Source organism: Mchenga conophoros, linkage group LG18 (genome assembly GCF_057382185.1).
Source record: "Mchenga conophoros isolate Kocher_MC1m ecotype Shallow Benthic linkage group LG18, M_conophoros_male_GT1.1, whole genome shotgun sequence".
Classification (NCBI taxonomy): domain Eukaryota; kingdom Metazoa; phylum Chordata; class Actinopteri; order Cichliformes; family Cichlidae; genus Mchenga; species Mchenga conophoros.
The window spans coordinates 23,414,375-23,432,650 of NC_140543.1; the positions used below are offsets into that span (position 1 = coordinate 23,414,375).

Consider the following 18,276-nt stretch of genomic DNA (forward strand, 5'->3'; position numbering starts at 1 on the left):
AGAGAGACAAGAGCGGGAGAGAGAGAGCTCAGGGGGGAGAGAGATGGACAGAAGCGAGGTAAAGGAGAGACACAAGTGGAGAATAAACATATTAGATTGGCAGTGAGAATGACAGGCTGCAGCAAAGGGGGGGAGAAGTACATTTGAAGTATGTTTGAGCCACAAGAGAGCTACATTTTCAGATGGTGTGAGAGATAGAGAGAAAGAGGAGGTGGGCTTTAAAGAGGAGGAGAGAAAAGTAGATGGAAGGAGAAGGAGAGCCAGGGGAAGAAGGCAGAGGTGCAAGGGGTAAAAGATGAAAAGGCAGATTACAAGCGAGTTTGAAAGAGTAGAGAGAGACGTGGAGTAAGACTAGGAGAGCTGATAGGTGGGCGATTGCACTTCTGTGTGCAATAAAAGTGTCGTCCTTGAGGTTTCTGAGGAATTGGGAGAACATTTTTATTTTTTCAAATGTCTCCTCGTGTTGTCCATTCTTCTCTCTTTTCACCCGTTCCATCGTATCTGTCAATCAGTCAGATTCTCCCTTCTCTAATTTCACTCTCTCTGCTTCTGCTTTTCTCATTATTTTGAACGTCTTTTGGCTCCTCAGTTTTCATTTCCTGTTCTGTTCTTGATTGATTTTCCACGAGATGTGTGTGGTGCGTTTTTCTCCATAGCTCCCCAACCTTTACTCGCTGTGTAAAAAATTTCCCCCAGTAATCACTAAATTGAATGGAAGTGCAGTCAGATCGCAAGTGGGCGGCGCTAAGAACAAAATGTAAGCAACTGCAGATATGCATTTTGATCCAACTTCTTAACATGGTATGAATGCTAATGTGTCCATATGTGGCGGCTGTTTTTCATCTTATCCTGCGCCCTGACAAATGGCAGTCTCAGATGCTGAAATAAATCACACCTTTCTTCTCAAACCATTGTGTTGTCTTTTATAGCTCGTGCTAAACAAGCCTGGAACTTGGCTGGCAATAGACAGCAAATGAAGGGATGCACAGGGGCTCTTTGACATATACAGTAAGGAAGTCCTTGGAGGATCATGATGACACAGGTGCAAACGGCACTATTTCCTAACTGTACACTTCTAAACTTATTGCTAGCAATACATTTTAAAACCATGTGTAAAAAGGGTCTTACTAAGTCCAGAATGCTAACAACATTTTGAACAATGTGATCAGCGCTTCCTATCGCTCAACTATAATATAACTTTCACAGCCACAGAAGCACATACAGGCTTACTGTAGCCTTTCCTGGCTGCACGCTGAACAGCTCAGCCTCATAAACGGTTTGATTTGCAGCTATTCTATTCTGTCCTGCTCTCGTTTATTAAAGTGCAGTTATGTTATTGTTACCGCAGGAGGGAAAACATGGAAAAACATCGAAAGCTCCTCAGACACAGCGCTGCGCTGACAAATCACACCCGCTATTGCTGTGTGCGTGCCATTATTGCGAGGCGAGTACACGCGTTACGGTGTGTGTTTGTGTGCGAAAGCGTGCAAAATGCGAAGGTGCTTTTGTCCTCCTGAGGGTGCTTTGGCGTGCTGGCAGGTGCGAACGATGGGGAGCTAGAAAGCGACTGGCATAGCCATGGATTCAGCAGATGGCCTTTCACGCAGAAAACGCTCTCTCCGCTGTTCCTCACTTTCTCTCGTTCTTCTTGTTAAACATGTTACAGCTTCTGCCTCTCAGCATCGGTGTGCGTGTGTGTGTGTGTTTGTGCTTCTGCTTTGTTTGCAGTCTAATGATCCTTCGGCCTCACAACCGTCTCCTTTTCCAAACAGCCGTAGATTTTGGTTACATGCCAGGTTCCTGAATGCCTTTTTTTCTCTTTCTTTCTGTTTTCGTGTTTTTAAAGTAGGAGTTTTGGCGAGAAGTTTGCGTGAAGTTGTTCCATCTATGTCATGCCCGTTTTTTTTTAAGTTGGTTCGTCTGTAGTCTGTCCATGCGTGGAGCACATCTGTTGTCAGAGCTGTAGATATCTGGCAGGGAGTCAAGGGTCACAATCTGTTAAAGCAAACGTCAAAAGAAATATGAAAAAAAGAAACCAACTCGAATCTTACTTCAAAATAAGACGTACTACTATTTACCAAAGCTGTGTTTTTTGTTATTTTTCCATTGAATTGGGATCTAATAGAAATCTGCTGATCGCCATCTTGCAGTGTTTCGAATCTTATCATCTTCATTGTTATGTATTATTCTTATTTCTGAGAAAGGAAACTTTTTTTTTAAAGCGGAGTACGGAATAACAAAAGGTGAAAGGCGGCGAGAAAGAAACACAAAGGAAAGTAAGCTGTCATAGTAGGAGAAAGACTTTTCAGTCTCACTAACAGAGAGCGGTAACAGCTCTACCTCGCAAACACAATAGCATATCCTGTTGATGTGCAATCGTGTCTGTGCGTGTAAGCTCTTTTACCACCACAGCATCTGTTGTGGAGCCCAGGGTTATTCTTAAAAACTTAATGACACAAAAGAGGAGAGGAAGGATGAAAAAAACGTGAGGCATGTGCTAATGAAAACACGCTGCTGAGAGAGGAGAGAGCAGAGTGAAGACGCATTGAGAGAAGGAGGCTGAAGATCTACAACGCTGAGTGTAAAACAGCTCGAAAATGTATAAGCGTGTTGGGGGTGGGGGCTGTTTTTGTATTTCAAAGATGCCGTGAGAAAAAGATATTCAGTTTGTATTTCGAAAAAATGAAAAAGATTAGAACCCCCCCACCCCAGGAAATTGAAAAAAAAAATAAGGGCATAAGCAACACACCTGCTATTTCCAAACGGTGAATTTGATTGAGGTTAAAATCAGCCAATGCAGCTTCCCCTGTGGGTGCTGTTGGTCTGTTTGCTCAATAATAACATTAATAATGGTTTGTTAGCCAGAAGGTTCTGTGTAAAAATCTAAAACAGGCCAGGTTTGGCGACACGCGTGTAGACATATGCAAGGGTGTCATTTGTACGTATTGCTTGGATGGCGGCGCTGTCAGCGAATGCAGCTAAGCTGTAGGGTGTAGCCAAATACAGCTTTGTCTGCAGAATGCCTAGAAAGTAGCGTGCAAACAGTGCAATAACAGCAGCTAGTTGCCGCAGGTGCAAGAATGTATCAGGCAGGATCTATGCAAATGAGCAGATGTTGCAGTGGGACAGATCAAATGCCCTATAAACATCTGAAAAACCTCAAAAACTGTTTTCATCCAGGGTTTTATGGTGCATTTAAAAGCTTTTATCCACTACACACACACTTATATAAGCGCACATATTACGAACATGACCTAATCAAGTTGCGTCGGTGTAGTAACATCATTAGGGAAATTAGTTTCACACGGATCTCGCTGCAAATACAAAATGCACTTCACTTAATGATACAGATGACATGCTTCTCCCTCTCTTTTTGCATCCTGTACAATTTGACCTTTCACCGTGCTGTTAAAGATTCTTCTACATTACACCCATTACCAAAGCACGGCTTCAGACCACACTGCTAGGATTCCCTCACGTCCTACCTTTTCTTTCCCCTACCTTCTTTTTCCTTTCCTTCTTTGACTCCACTCTCTTTAATGAGAGACACCGGAATGAAATGTTTCCAAACAGGGTGTTAATGAAACATAGACAGATTTATTAGTCATAACTCTTCAGCTAATCATTTCCCCTTCCTAATAATTAGCCCGAGCTGAGTAAATCTTTTTACACTGTGGTCAGAGAGTGCTGAGCTGGTGCCAGACGCAGCCAAGATGGAGAGTGAAAAGAGCCAGAAGAAGAAATCGTACTCGCTCGTTCTGTTCATCGACGCTCAGTAACTTTTAAAAATCAGTCTGTCTTTGTTTGTTTGTTTGTTTTTTTGATTCCATGCTGCTTTGACTCAATTAATTATCCACAATCACCTCAGTGTTTGTCGCCGCTCAAGCTTTCAGGTTTTCGGTTTTGCTGCGAAAATAATGAGAGTGAATTTAATCCATTGATTTCATTCCCAGTAATTATTTTTTATTTAATAGCTTGATATTAAATGGAATCACCATTATCACGAGTAATGACGAGAGCAGATGCCCACAGCAGGGTGTTTTTATTTATGTGTGTGGATAGATGTGTCATTTCATTGTGTCATGCTGGAGGGGTGACTAATGATTTACTGATTTCATTTTTCTAGTCATTCTGATTAGCAGTGGGAAAATAATGTGGAGAGACAGGAAATGAAAGAGGAGAGGAGAGGAGATGAGAGGTGACGAGAGGGAAGAGAGGAGGTGACAGGCGAGGAGATGAGGAGGAGAAGAGAGGAAAGGAAATGAATGCAGTTTTTACATGAATGATCCTCTTTGGACTCTTCCGTACCTTCGAGTGTATCCATTTTTTAGTTGACAGCCGACTTCTAACTTCTTATAAAAGATGGCTGGTCATTACCCCCCAGAACATTCAAGTTCAAGCTAAAACTAGTCGAAGGTTACATCTTTGGCTTCTTCTCTTTGCCTCACATTGCTGCTTTGTTTATGTCTTTGGACCTTCTCTTTATACTTTTTCAAAGAGTGGCCTCTGTCCTGCTCAGTTTCAAGGTTATTCCACCATCTGTATTTGCATCGCTCTCATCCCTTCGAACTCTCTCTGCCTTTTGTGAAAAATCGATCTCCTCATACTGTCCGGCCAAAGTTTCCTTTCGTTTGATCAGCCTGTTTGCGTCCCTGTCTGGTTCTTTCTCAAGTGGCACTGTTCTCCACTCTCCACTTTTTCTTTCAACCATCTCAGCCTTGAATCTTTAACTTTGTCTCCAAACTGCTCAACCTGAACTGTGCCTATGATATACTCCTTTCTTATCCTGTCCCTCCTGGTCACTTCAGATGAAAATCTTAGCATCATCGGCTCTGCCACCTCCAACTCCGCCTCCGGGCTTTTTGTTAGTGCCACCGTTTCCAAACCATACATCATAGCTCACTACCAGCTTGTAAACCTTCCCTTTCACTCTTCCCGCTATTCTGTCACAAATCACCCCTGACACTCATCTCCACCCACTCCACCCTGCCTGCATTCTCACTCTTTCGCTATAACTCGTCGCTCTCATATTTCTGCTGCTCCATGCGCTTCCAACTCCAAGCTTTCTTTTTCTTCTCTCTATGCTACACTCAGTGTTTAGCATAGAGAGATGTTAATGATTCTTTGACAAAATAGCTTTTTACGAGCTGCAGGCTATTGCATCCTCTGAAACAACATATTACAGACCAGAGGACACAATCAATATCTGACAGTGGTCATTGTCCTAATTCCACACTGCACTGATGAGCTTTAGCAACCTAGTCCAGCCCCGGTCTAATAAAATGACAGCAGAATCACTGACTACTTAATTCAATTATCAGAGGAAGCACAAATCAGCACAGCTCGTTGCTGTCGATGGTGTTGTCTGCCACTCGCTTTCTCTCAATAGTTTGGAGTCAGACTGAGGGGAAAATGGGAAGCAGCAATGGAACCCGAGGCTAATAGACCAAAAAATGAAGACTTGGCATAACACTGACAATATCAGAGAAAGACGGGGCTTGCTTTTTCACACTTCCTGCACTCATACACATGTGGCATCTATATTTGGGCTACTGTGAAATACTGATGAAGATTAAAAATAGTTTTTAATTTACTTTGTTTATGAACAAAACAGGACAACAACTGAAAAAAGACATATCCAGGACGAGGACAAAATGACTTATTGGAACAGGGCGCTGCAGGGGTTAGTGTAGTGTGTGTAATGTGTTAGAAACCTCTGTGTAACAACTTTTAACCATATTTTCTCAGTGATCAAGGGACGGCTAAAACAACATAAATGCTGAGATTTTATTTTATTTTATTGTAATTAAATAGCTAACTATATACAAAAATTGAATTGGTTAAAGTATAAATTAGAATGAGAAAAATTAAAATGTGCATATGTCCCACATGCAAAGCAAAATCCATGCAGGAGGCCAGATGATTTTACAGGTTTTACAATCCTGACCTCCTGAGGAGAGACGTATCACTTAAACTTTAATAGTAAATACGGATGCATGCATCGGGAGGTCTGATATTTTAGCCCACATTAGTGTCAACGGCACAGTCTGATATCGAGCATTCACCTCGTGTCCATGTGAGTTAACCTCTGTGTGCTCTGTTACCCTCCCAGAGTCAAGTGGGCCGACTACCCCAAAGTGTCTGTTTGAGTACATTTCAGTGTGGATATATCTTCTGCTTGTCTTGTAATGAACTGGAAACCTGGCCAGGTTTTTTGGTGTGTTCTTGCCATCACACACTGCAGTAATCTGCAATGATAACAATATGAAATGATCTGGCTTCCTTTAATTTAGAGCAGGAATGCGTGGATGAATAAAAACTGAGTGAATATGATGTATATATATGTATGTATAAGATGAAGTAAACACATCTGTTATTTGTCCAATCGACTCCTTAATTTCTCCAGTTCTTCTGATCTTCTTTTTTCCTATTACCTTGTGGTTTAGCCAAGACACATAACATTTCTTTCTCAGGACATGTCCTGCAGCCAAACTGGTGCCTGACACTCTTCTTTTTGTCATCTGCTCTCAATCTGTCTATCAAGTCTTTTATTCTTTCTCTCTTTCTTCTCTTTCCTTAAGGGGTGAACAGCAGTTTGCTGATCCCGTTATGCTTGTCTCCTTGTATCCCCAGTTCATATATGAACTGGGGATAGCCTACACTGGATTGTTTCCAGATTTTACTTCTCCTTGCTGCTTTATCTGTTTAACTTTTCCCCCTTTTGTTTGCATCTCATCTTTCTCTTCTGCTTGTGCTTCAGCTCAGATTGCTGCAGCACAAACGCTGCCCCTGCTCTCCCGCTCTCTGTCCACATCACTTATGTTAACCTTGGAGTTTCTATTCCTACGGCTGCCTTCCTGTCTCGCCTTACTCTTCCCCTCCATCTGATTGCTTGTTAGTTGGTATGCAGGCTTGGACCCCTATTGTGCATTCTTGCCTGTCAGCACTCTCGTTCTCAATCTTCCTTTCCTTCTCCCTATATCTTTCTTTATCCCCCCCTTCCAGCTCCTAGTGGTGAATCTTGCTCTCTGACAAAGAAAGCAGCACAACTACATAAAGAGCACAAGTCAGGGCCTGTTCAGAGAGGATGAATGGATTGCAACAAAAAGAAGAAAGAGAGGACATGTTGGCAGTCAGACACTTAAAGGCAGAATTAGGGAAGAATTTAACACCTCAGAGAGATAAAGTGCAGCGGGGGAAAGGAAGAGGGAAGAAAACGGGGAGGGGCCACGACGAAAATAATATATGGATGGAGTTCTGCGAGGGTAGAAGCTTTCTCGCCGAATGACAAATGGGTCTCGAGTGACAGAGTATTATATTAAAAAGCAAATTGATATGCAAATGTGGAGTGTGTGGCTTTGGAGGACAGGGATAGCCTGTTGTCCTCACTGAAGTGGAACAGTGAGGCAGAGAGAAAGGTGAGAGCCCGGCTTTGATACTGATACAGAAGTCCATTAATGTGTGTTTTTGCGTGATTGGTGGGTGTACTTTAAATCAGACGCAGCAAAGTATAGCCCAGGACCGTTCACGTCACAGTGCAGTACAGCATGATCGAGGATCCGCTAGTGGAAATCCAGGAGGACTTCCTCATTATAAAGTCTGTTCCTGCAGCAGACTCTATGAGTGTTCATAACGTATGGTAAATCCATGCGGCAAGAAACTAGTAATTGAACAAGGGTACGTCACGGGCAACACAGTGTTTTAAGCAGTTGCACTCAGTCGGTTTTTGGTCAGTGTATATATAATTATATAACATAACACAATTATATCATCTCCTTGACTCCTGTATCACTTGTAAAGAGAAAGAAGGGTATCTTAACCTACAGCACACAGTATCTGAGACTGATATTCTAAGATTTGGTTAATTAATCCCGAGTGAATGACAAGAACATGGATTCCAAAATGGAAATGAATAATTTAAGCCAGAAAGGCGGGTGGATGCAGTGTGTGGATAAATCATTGAAACTGTGCACCACTGTGTTGATGCCTGGAAGGAGAAACAAAATTATCTTAAGTTGTGAAGCCACTAAAGCACCCCAAGCTGTGCTATTCTGCGATGTCTTTCACTGCTCTGCTTATTAGCTCTTGAACTGGGACGCCAAACCCAACACGCTGAGAGCAAACAGACGGGGGGAAGGTTGTTAAAACAGATACTGTTTGGTTAAGATTTTTGTAAATCTTCTCGACTTTAACCACACCACATCACTAGCTGTGATCAATGGATGGAACAGATTAGACTGTATGGGGGAAAAAATGACCTTCGACTGGAGGAGCAGATGAACTGTTTAAACTGTTTAAACATGGCAAAGTATCGACAGTGCAATGCTTGTTTTCAGCTGTGCAATTTTTCTATTACTATTCGTAAATTTTCGTTTAAAAATGAAACGTGAAAAATCACTAAAATTAGCAAGTAAAGAAATGGAAAGGTCTTATTCCAGCGTCTTTAGTCGAGCAATCACAGGTCAGCTGCATTTAATTGGAGATATTAAATATCTGTTTTAGACGCACACACAGAGATACAGCTGTCAGGGGAAAACAAAAGCCACAGCCATGTCAGGTTTTGCACCGTGTTTAAAACTGCAGCGCTAATGATTCATGACACTTCTAACTGGAGAGGAGAAATGAGTTGCTCTGTAATTACTATGGAAATGTGTTCATTTCCCATCAGACACACACACACTCACAGATAAGCAGCATGCACCCATGGTTACAAACTAAAAGAGTGATCCGGAGGTGTTTCAACCATTGGTTTTGGTGTTTTGCTGATCATATACACACGTATGTGTTTGCGTGTGTGTGTGTACGCATCCCCACGAGATTATCACAGCTAGAGTCGAGGTGTGACCCATGTACCCATTCCCCATATGTTTTAAACGCATGCCCCAAAGCTCTTTGTGTGTGGGAGTGTGAGTCAAGGGGGTAATGATAGTCCCTTGGTGCTCAGCTAGCTTGAGCTCAGCTGATAACCAGGTGGGCCCCACCTCCCATTTCATAAGAACATTATGCCCCCCTCCTCTTTATCCTCAAATACCAGTAACCAGTCTCTGCCGTTAAGTGTGTGTGTGTTTGTGTGTATTCCCAAAACAGCCTATTGATGTCTGGGTTATGCCATGCATTCAGCTGTGTAAAATCAACACAAGGATTAAACACCAAATGACTGAGATTTTCTGAGCCTAGTGGAACCCCACCTTTCTGCATTTCTGTTGCCGTGTGCTTCATTCTTAGTCAGAGCACATCATATTTCTTTTTCCCTCAGTAGTCCTCTCTTTTATTATTTTTGTCTTTATCTCATTTCTCCTCTCCTTTGCTTTATCAAATCTTGGCCCGCTGTTTCTTTCAGTCTCCGTTTCTCTTTCGTCCTCCTCTCCACTGCTTTCTTAAATCGCGCGCTGTCTATGCTTCAGATTTCTTACTCCTGGCCCTGAGCCCAAATCAATTTGTCTTCATGATGGACAGACATACTGGCTAAGTCCTCCTTTACCTGTACAAGACTCAAGGAGAATGTGATAAAAGGGAGGAAAGGAGGGGAGACCTATGACTTTTAGCAGTCCTCTTAGATTATAGTAATAAACTAAAGAATACAAAGCAAAGAAAAAACAAATAAATAAACATCCACAAATTCACTTATTGTAAATTACCTTGAAATGAAAGAGGAGGAGAGAAAAATAGAAACCATGTGGTATTTATGTTGTGGTTAGTGAACCATTATATGATACTGCTTTTACATTTTATGTTTTTGTCCTGAAGTTTTGATCTAAATTTAAAGGTGCGGTAAATCTCAGAGACAGTGTTATGGTTGATTATAGCTCTTAAACACTGTTTGAGGCAAACGACCAACAAAGTGGAGAGAAAATACACCGTTCGGTCAGGAACACACAAACACACACAGAAGCACAAATCCTCCCCCGCGAGGTCTGTAAGACAGAAAAAGTTAACACTTCCACACAGCTGCAGTGCAAGATTGAGCTGATCAATTTGTCAATATTTTGTCTTGATCATTGGGCTGACCCTTGCTGCAGGGTGCCCAGAGGGGGCTGGGGAAAGGGCATAAATGTGGGTGTGTGTGGCTACAGTTAAAAGCGGTGCTTGATGGCCAGAAGGGTCCAAGGGAAGGTACAGAGGAGTGCATTAGTGCATTGATCTCTGCCATATACATATGCAAACACATTAATTCTCTAACCTCGGGCATAAGAGCTCAGCGAGGAGGACTGCAATGAACGCTGGAAGCAGAGAAATATAAAAATGGTTGTTTTTATTTTTTTCTCCAGCCTTCTTTTATTCAGAGGAAAGAGGTGTGTGGAGAGATTTCCCTGAAAATAACATTGATTTAAAATAGCAAACAGATATGTGCAAATTACATACATACTGCACAGTCCACTTTAGTAGGTACACCCTTCTAGTACTGGATTGGACCCGCTTTTTCCTTCAAAACTGCCTCAAAATCTAGGTGTCCTCTGACATCTGTGGCACCTCCACATATTTCTTCCACGTGTTGTGCATTCGAGATGCTCTTCTGCATGGCTTGGTTGTAGTGAGTGAATATTTGAGTTACTGTTGCTTTCCAGTTAACTCAAAGCAGACCATTCTCTTCTAACCAGTGGCATTATAAGACATTTTCACCATGAGTAGTCAGTCCATTCCTGCTCAGTTCATTGTTACCTTTCTTCCCTATTTTGATGCTACATTTAAAGTACCCCAGGTCATCATGATGTTCCAAAGATGCACTGAGTTGCTGCCATGTGATTATCTTATTGCATATTTGCATTAACAAGAAGCTGAACAGGTGTACCTAACAAAGTGGCCAGTGAGTGTGCATGCCCTTCGTTGATGTAGAACATAGGTGTCAAACTCTGGCCCGCGGGCCAAATTTGGCCCTAATTACATTTGGCCCGCGAAGCCAATACTAAATTATTATTAGAGCTGGCCTACTGGTATTATACAGCTAATATATATATATTGTTTAGTATTAAGCTTTGCTTGTTCCATATTCAGTTTTTCAGCAAAACCTGTTTGAGTCCATAAGAAGAGATTCATTCTTAAATCTGGAGGAAGATTTTTTTTTTCAGTAAATATTAATGTTAGCCCGCGACCTTGTTCTAGTTTTGAATTTTGGCCCACTGTGTATTTGAGTTTGACACCCCTGGTGTAGAAGATGGTGGCGTTACTGTGGTGGAAGAATAGTCACTACTGTGAGCTTAGAGCTGCTTATTGTACAGCATTAGAATAAAAATTATCTCTTTTTCAGGCACTGTGGATATATCAAAGCCAAGCAAGACCCCGATGAAGAAAAGATGCAGTTCCAACATGGGCGAGGTAAAGACACGAGCATGTGCAGATCCAGATAATATTATATTAGATAAATATTATCTGCATGTCATTTGTCTTAAAACCAGACTTGCCACCCACATGTTATGAATCATATCACTGCGTGTATTTATGGCTGTAAACAACAAACAGATGGTGGAATATTTTTCAGTAAATGAACAAAGGCAAGCACTAATGTGACAACGTCCTCAGAATTAACCCCTTATTTTTTCACATGCATGTAATGCAGTCGGGCTTTGTTTGTAAATGAAATGTACAATGAGAACTTTAACAGTTGGAGCCAGAACAGAAATCTTTAATTTTTTCACATCCTAACCGAATAAACCACATTGTTTCACAGTTTCTTGCATAAATGTTTGCTGGCAGAGCGAAGCGCCTTATGGGTTCCTGTTAAAATTCTGAGTCATTTTCACACCACTGCTAGCAAAGTAGATATGTGTTTATTATTATGTAATAATTTGTAATGTCACTCAGACAAAGCGCTCAAGCTCCCGTCTCAACACGAATTTACGCTGTACAAATATCTGCTTAGACACTAAGTCAGTGTTGAGGAAAGTGTTTCCAAACTACCATAAAGATTCCATGAACTTTCCTAATATTCCAGACCATATCTCCAACATGGCCGGATTTTCTTACAGTGCATGTTTTTAAGCTGTAAGCAAATTAAATTCTGTGCCCATTTCCTCGCTTTTCCACTTGTGCAGTCAAGCTTCCAGGCAGCAGGACTTACATCCATCCTCACACCTATGAAGACCCCAACCAGGCTGTCAGAGACTTTGCCAAAGAGATAGATGCTTCCAATATTCGCATAGAGAGAGTCATCGGAGCTGGTGAGTTGGCATAACAAACCCAGCAGTAGACTACTTTAATAAAGGAAAAAGGGATTAAATGATTTCTTAATTTTAAGGATTAAAAGGAGTCAATAAAAGACCATGTTAAACTCAATGTATGTGTCTGTGCACACGTGTAGGAGAGTTTGGCGAGGTGTGCAGTGGCCGGCTGCGTATGCAGGGGAAAAGAGAGATCTACGTTGCCATCAAGAGTTTGAAAGCAGGATACTCTGACAAACAGAGGCGGGACTTCCTGTCTGAGGCCTCCATTATGGGACAGTTTGACCACGCGAACATCATCAGGTTGGAGGGCGTCGTCACGAGATGTAAGTGAAGGCAACAGTGTGACGAAGCCTTTACACTACGACGATGTTTTTAAGGAGTCCTTCGCTCCCCTCTCCCTTCTCTTGTGTCGATCTCTGTGTGTCGCACACCTGTTTGAGACTTAGCAGAGCTGTCAGTGATGTAAATCGAAGCTGACCCTGGATCAGATAAAAGCTCCATTACCATGGTAACACAGCGGTGACGCATGGCAGTGTGCATGTGATGTAACCATCCTCCTCTTAAATGACCATTTGTTTACTTCACAGGATTGTTTTTAGGCAAATTAGAATGAGTGCGGGTGTTCGTGTTAGATAAGGCAGTGCTGGTACAACAGTTGATTGGTTATCACTGAGCCACGCTCTCTCGATCATTCACTCCATCTTTCTCGAAATCTATTCGGCTCTTGTCTCAGACCTCTATCTCGCGCTGCTGCTTTCTCTCTCAGTCAGTGTCCATCCCTCTCTTTCAGTGGCTCCCCTGGTTCGCTCTATTCCATTCTCGCTGTCTGTCTCATTCACTTAATCCCAGTCTCATCTCCTCACCCTCTAGCACTCTCTTTCTCTCACTCTCTTTGTCATTCTCACTCCATGTCTGACAACGTAACTGCTACGTTTACCCAGATAAATGTGAAAATACTACACGGACACCTCCAGCTGACTATCTCTATCAACGTAATGCCTTTGAGCCCAAAGATTGAAAGAAGTGCAAGGATTCATCAAAGCAATTCGAAGGAAATCCTGATTCTTGCTATGTCTGGATATGTCTGCCCTTATGACAGGTTAACAACCAAAATCCATAAAGGAAAATGTCAAATATACATGTGACTATGAGCAGACAGCCAACAGATAATTATTAATTTTATTGATTTTATGTCACAATTTTTAATTTTAGAAAAAAAAGGATCTTTTCTGTTTTTTTGTACTATGGTTTCAATCGCTCAGGCTTACAGGTTAAATTCCTGAAAACCACAGGCTTGGGAAAAATGCATATTCCCTAACTAGTTGGTAAGTAGTTACTGGAGGTTTCTAGCTTTCACTATGAAATCTGTTGCGCAGCCCAGTCATGCAGGCATTGCGATCAATCAGCGACCCCCTGGCAACCACAGGTTGCTAGGGAAAAATACATATTCTCTAACTGTTGGAAGTGGTTACAGTAGGTTGCTGGCGGTCACTGTGGGTAACTGGTTGCACTGGTTGGTATATGGAGCTGCACTGGACTGACAGATCAATCTCTAGACCTGTGTAACTGGGCTTTAGCCGCCGATTTTCCAGAAACTACTTGTCAAACAGTTGGGAAATGTACATTTTTCCTTGTCTCTAGCTCTTTGAGACTGTAGCCTGAGTAATCTACAATATTTTGTTTGCGTCAGTGGTCCCATCATAATTTCAACTTTTCGATTTCTGCAAAACTATTTTACAATAAGTATCATACACGCTTGTTAGTGGCTGGAGGCATTAAAGTTAAGAAGATTTTTCATTTCTCAACAATTGCACATTTATAGCTGATTCAGCTTCAGTTAATATCTGGATGTTAACAAACAATGAACTAATTCTTATTCATCGTAATCAAATTAGTTAATAATTAGTTTGTAAATCATCTATAATGAATCAGATATTATTGTAAAACTGCAACTAATGTTTAAAGCACCTTGGAAATTGTTAATAAATACAGTGTAATGCATCTATAAACAGTATTTGGATCGCTAAAGTTAAAAATAATTGTACAGCTTATTCCCTGCTTGTTTCTTTCACTTACAAAATAGGCCCATTCACAAACATGACCCTGTGGGATGAGAAATGACACTTAGGTTACCACTGTGTTAAAATGGGATTTTAAGAGCCCAAGCATCATTATATAAATGAAGATCAATGATGACTGACACCCATCTCACTATTCTCATCACATTGTCCATCTCTCTCGGATGCTGCTTGCTTGTGGCCTATTGACCCTCCTATGGGAATAAAACACTTTTTTACAACAAAATGATAATAATGACTAAAGAATATCATTTTATGTGTGCTGATGTCATCAGAATTTGATTGCTACTTAACATATAGTACAACATAAAGTTTTTAAAATAAATGATTTTTAATTACACGACAAAGTAACATGAATTACTCATGTTTAATTAACTTTATGGATTATTACATATTTAATTAACTGTTAATTTACAAATTAAGAGCTATTTACAGAAATATTTCTCTTGGCTGTGCAGCACTGCATAACAGTCACGTTATAATGGTTAAGATGCCCAGTTACAAATACTGAAAATGTGTCAACCCTAACAATTAGCTCGCCTGCATTACAGCACAGTATAGGTTCAATCTGAAAGCTTCTTCTGATCTGACAGATATTTGAGGGCGGTCTATAGACAAGCAAATAAGAGAGAGAATCGTCATATTTATAAAGATACAGGCACCAAAATAAGCCTCGGCTTTTCCCCTAATCTGACTCCCTCCTGTTCCTGCTTAGTGACACAAACAAAGATTTTCAGTCCATCACACCAAGCTGTTCAGTGCAACTCAGGCCAACAAAGAGCAAGTGCATATACACGACCTTTTATTGCAATTATTAATAATTCATAAAGTTAATTGGATGTGTATTTGGCTCCATGAATATTCAACAGCATGCATATTACAAATGAGACTTCACTGCATTTCTTATTAATTTCTTCTTGTGCTGTCACTCTCTTTGTCTCTCTCTCGCTCTGTCTGTGTCTATCTCTCTTGATCTTTCAGACATGAGAGACATGTAACATGTAAACGTGTAATTATAGCACTCTTTTTTTCCAGTAACTGCCACTATTCTGTTTTAAAAAAACAGAATTAATTGAAGAATTACTGCCAAATCCTTGACGTTTTGGGTCAGAGGACATCAGCGGGGTTGACACAGGAGACGGTTAAAGAGCTGAGCAACGACTTGACAAGTGATTTGCTTTAACATAATCAAGTACTCATTACTTCGTAATGTTCTTTGAATGTAAAAATACGTTTGTGCGCTTTGGCGTGCTTTTAGCAGGTGTATTTAATGAGCGCTCGCCTTCTTCTACACGTATTACTTTGTGTCTGCCTTCTCACCTGTCTTCACGGCACATTGAGAAGCTGATAGAGCCCCTCAGAAACAAATCTCACGAGCAAAGCAGTAATTTCACAGGTCACAGCCCCGGGTGTGCATGTGCGGGCGAGGGGGTGAGAGTTGAGAGGGGTCAATAATTCCTTCAGGCCCTTTTCTGCGGCCCCAGCTGGTCCTTTTACACCACCCTCAGTCTAATCAGACAGGCTGACTCCAGCTGATCTAGACTCAGGTGTTGGTGTAAACAGTAGCAGACTTACAAGTAGAAGGCGGAGTATTGGTTTGAGTAGGAGTAGGTAGGTAGGTGTAATTACGGAGAAGCTCAAACTTGAAGGGAGTCGTGTTGTACTGCACAATACTTTCTTATACAAATGACAGAATGCACTGCAGCAGAACTCCTGATAATAAGTATTTCCATTTTCAAGGCTAAAATCATATTTTTGCAAGTAGTCCGGAATTCAAACACTATTTTGCTATGATGTAATATTTTTCTTGAGAAGTCACTAAATTATCTTAATAACTGCAGCATAATTTTCTTTTGATCTTTAATTGGATAATGGATTACTTGTTTCAACAGTGCAGACAGGAGTAATGTTAACTGTTGGCGGCATTGGGGCTCTTAATCTTGTTGTTACATGAAGTACAATAGGAGCCTTTGTTGTACTAATTATCTAAATGGCTGTGATGTGCCAATAGTAAAAGTACTATAAGTATCTTTAGTAAAAGTGTGGCTGATTCAACCAAAGTTGTGGTAGTAGTAACAAATCTGGCACAGTTCTGGCACAATATTCTGACTATCAGTGTGAGTGTATGTGTGTCTGTGTTCACTGCTTAAAACCTCATAAGCCTTCATCCGCTCCTATGTGTCACACTAATAACCTGCTCTGCTGTCTATCACCTGATTGCTGCTATTGTCATGCTAATTAGAGGGCCACATGCAGAAAAGGAAGGGGAAAAAATGCTCTTTTTTTCTGTCTGTCTCACTGCACATCAGAAAAGTGCAGCAATCTACCCCCATCCCATCATCCCCTCCTCCCTGCCCCTCTCCATCTCCTTATCTCCTTTTTATCTCCACCGTCCCTCATTTTATCCATCCATCCTCTATGCGTTTTACAATCGCTGCAACAATTGGCCCATTTGGAAAACCCTCAATTACCGAAGTCCTTCTCATCTGACACACACACACACACACACGCACGCACACGCACAAACATTAAAAAGGCTGCTCTACAAAGGTGCTGTTAAACCCTGCAAAACCACATTTTCCTCTCGTCTTCTGTTTGAAGAAACTAGTGATTAGTTTTAACTGTGTACCTTTGTGCGCTGAACAATAGGTGTTTCAATATTTCCTGTCAGACTCTTTGAAAGTATTCTGAATATGCATGTAGCTTTGTAGATTGGACTGCACAGACAACGACACGGGGAAGCGGGAGGGGGACCGAAGAGAAAAGGTGACAACGGGATGTGGGGAAGCAGGGGGCATGGATGGATGAGAGAGGATACAAGAGGGAGGAAATGAAAGAGGATGGGGCTTGGGAATAAATGAGGGTGATGGGGGAAGATGTGCAAAGAGATTTGAGGAAAGGAGGGAGCAGATAGAGGAGAGGAGAGATGGAGAGGAGACAAACGTGAGGAAATGAGAGGAGATGAGAAAGCAAAGAGGGAGGAGGAGAGGTGAAGAGAGGAGATAAGGTTATTGAGTTTCTGTCTTTCTGTTGCTCCGCTCCCCCACAACCTCGCGTGGCTCTTCCCAGAACAGAGATCTGTCCTGTGTTAAAAGCATTGTATAATTTAGTTCAGACCCTTAACATTAATCAATACAGCAGTTATTTCATTTTCTCGTTTGTACCTTGGGCCGCCTCATTCAATAATGCGGTAATGCGGCCCACTGGCGCACACACAGAGTCTATCACTTTCGTTTACGCTCGCACCAACACGCACAGAAACAGCCTCTCATAATGTAATTTGCCAGATAGAGTGTATATATGTTGTCTCTATCACTTTCATATATACACGGCAATTCACAGATTCACACAAACACACGCATCTACACACACACGCACATGCGTGCAACGCCTAAATGATCCCACCTTTATCCCAGAGAGAGAAGAGACAACACTTTCTTCTTTCACTTAATAAAGTGATGTAAAATAAGAGCAAACTCCTTTCTGATCCATTTCATTACACACTAAAGCACACAAAACATCAAGACCCAATCTGCAGTCTGCACTAAAATACACATACACGTACGTGCATACAGTGGGAGGCGCTTTCGGCTCTGCAAACGGATGCGTTAATTCTGAAGCCAATGAAAGGCAATAAATTCGAATGAATATGAATGTGATTAGTTAATTATGTGCTTTCAGGAGGAAATTGAGGAGCGCCTGCGAAGATTTGGCTGAGAGAGCTCCATGACGAGCTGAAGTGAAGTGTGAATGGCATGTGATGAAGTTGCTGCAAGAAGTAAAAGGGATTCATTGTACCGTTGAGTGTGTGTATGTGTGCACGTGTGTGTTTGCATGAGCACCTGACAAAAAATAGATGAAATGAGCTAATATATAACATGAGTGCGTGTGTGTGTGTGTGTGTGTGTGTGTGTGTGTGTGTGTGGCCGTTTCATTGGTAACCTCTGTTATCTTTTAGAGTTGGAGGGGTAATTCTGTATGGCAGGTGTACAGATGATGGCTAGTGATAGCAGTGTGTGTGTGTGTGTGTGTGTGTGTGA

General features: G+C 41.5%; 1 protein-coding gene across 2 annotated transcripts in view; it reads left to right on the top strand.

Moving 5' to 3' along the window:
- Positions 1 to 18,276, top strand: part of LOC146553795 (ephrin type-A receptor 3-like) — a 79,114-nt gene that overhangs the window by 48,781 nt on the left and 12,057 nt on the right. For both annotated transcript variants that reach the window (XM_085255625.1, XM_085255626.1), the window contains exons 11-13: positions 11,246 to 11,313; positions 12,030 to 12,155; positions 12,296 to 12,481. In XM_085255625.1, the coding sequence (XP_085111751.1) occupies positions 11,246 to 11,313; positions 12,030 to 12,155; positions 12,296 to 12,481 (380 nt within the window). The remainder of the gene's footprint in view (positions 1 to 11,245; positions 11,314 to 12,029; positions 12,156 to 12,295; positions 12,482 to 18,276) is intronic.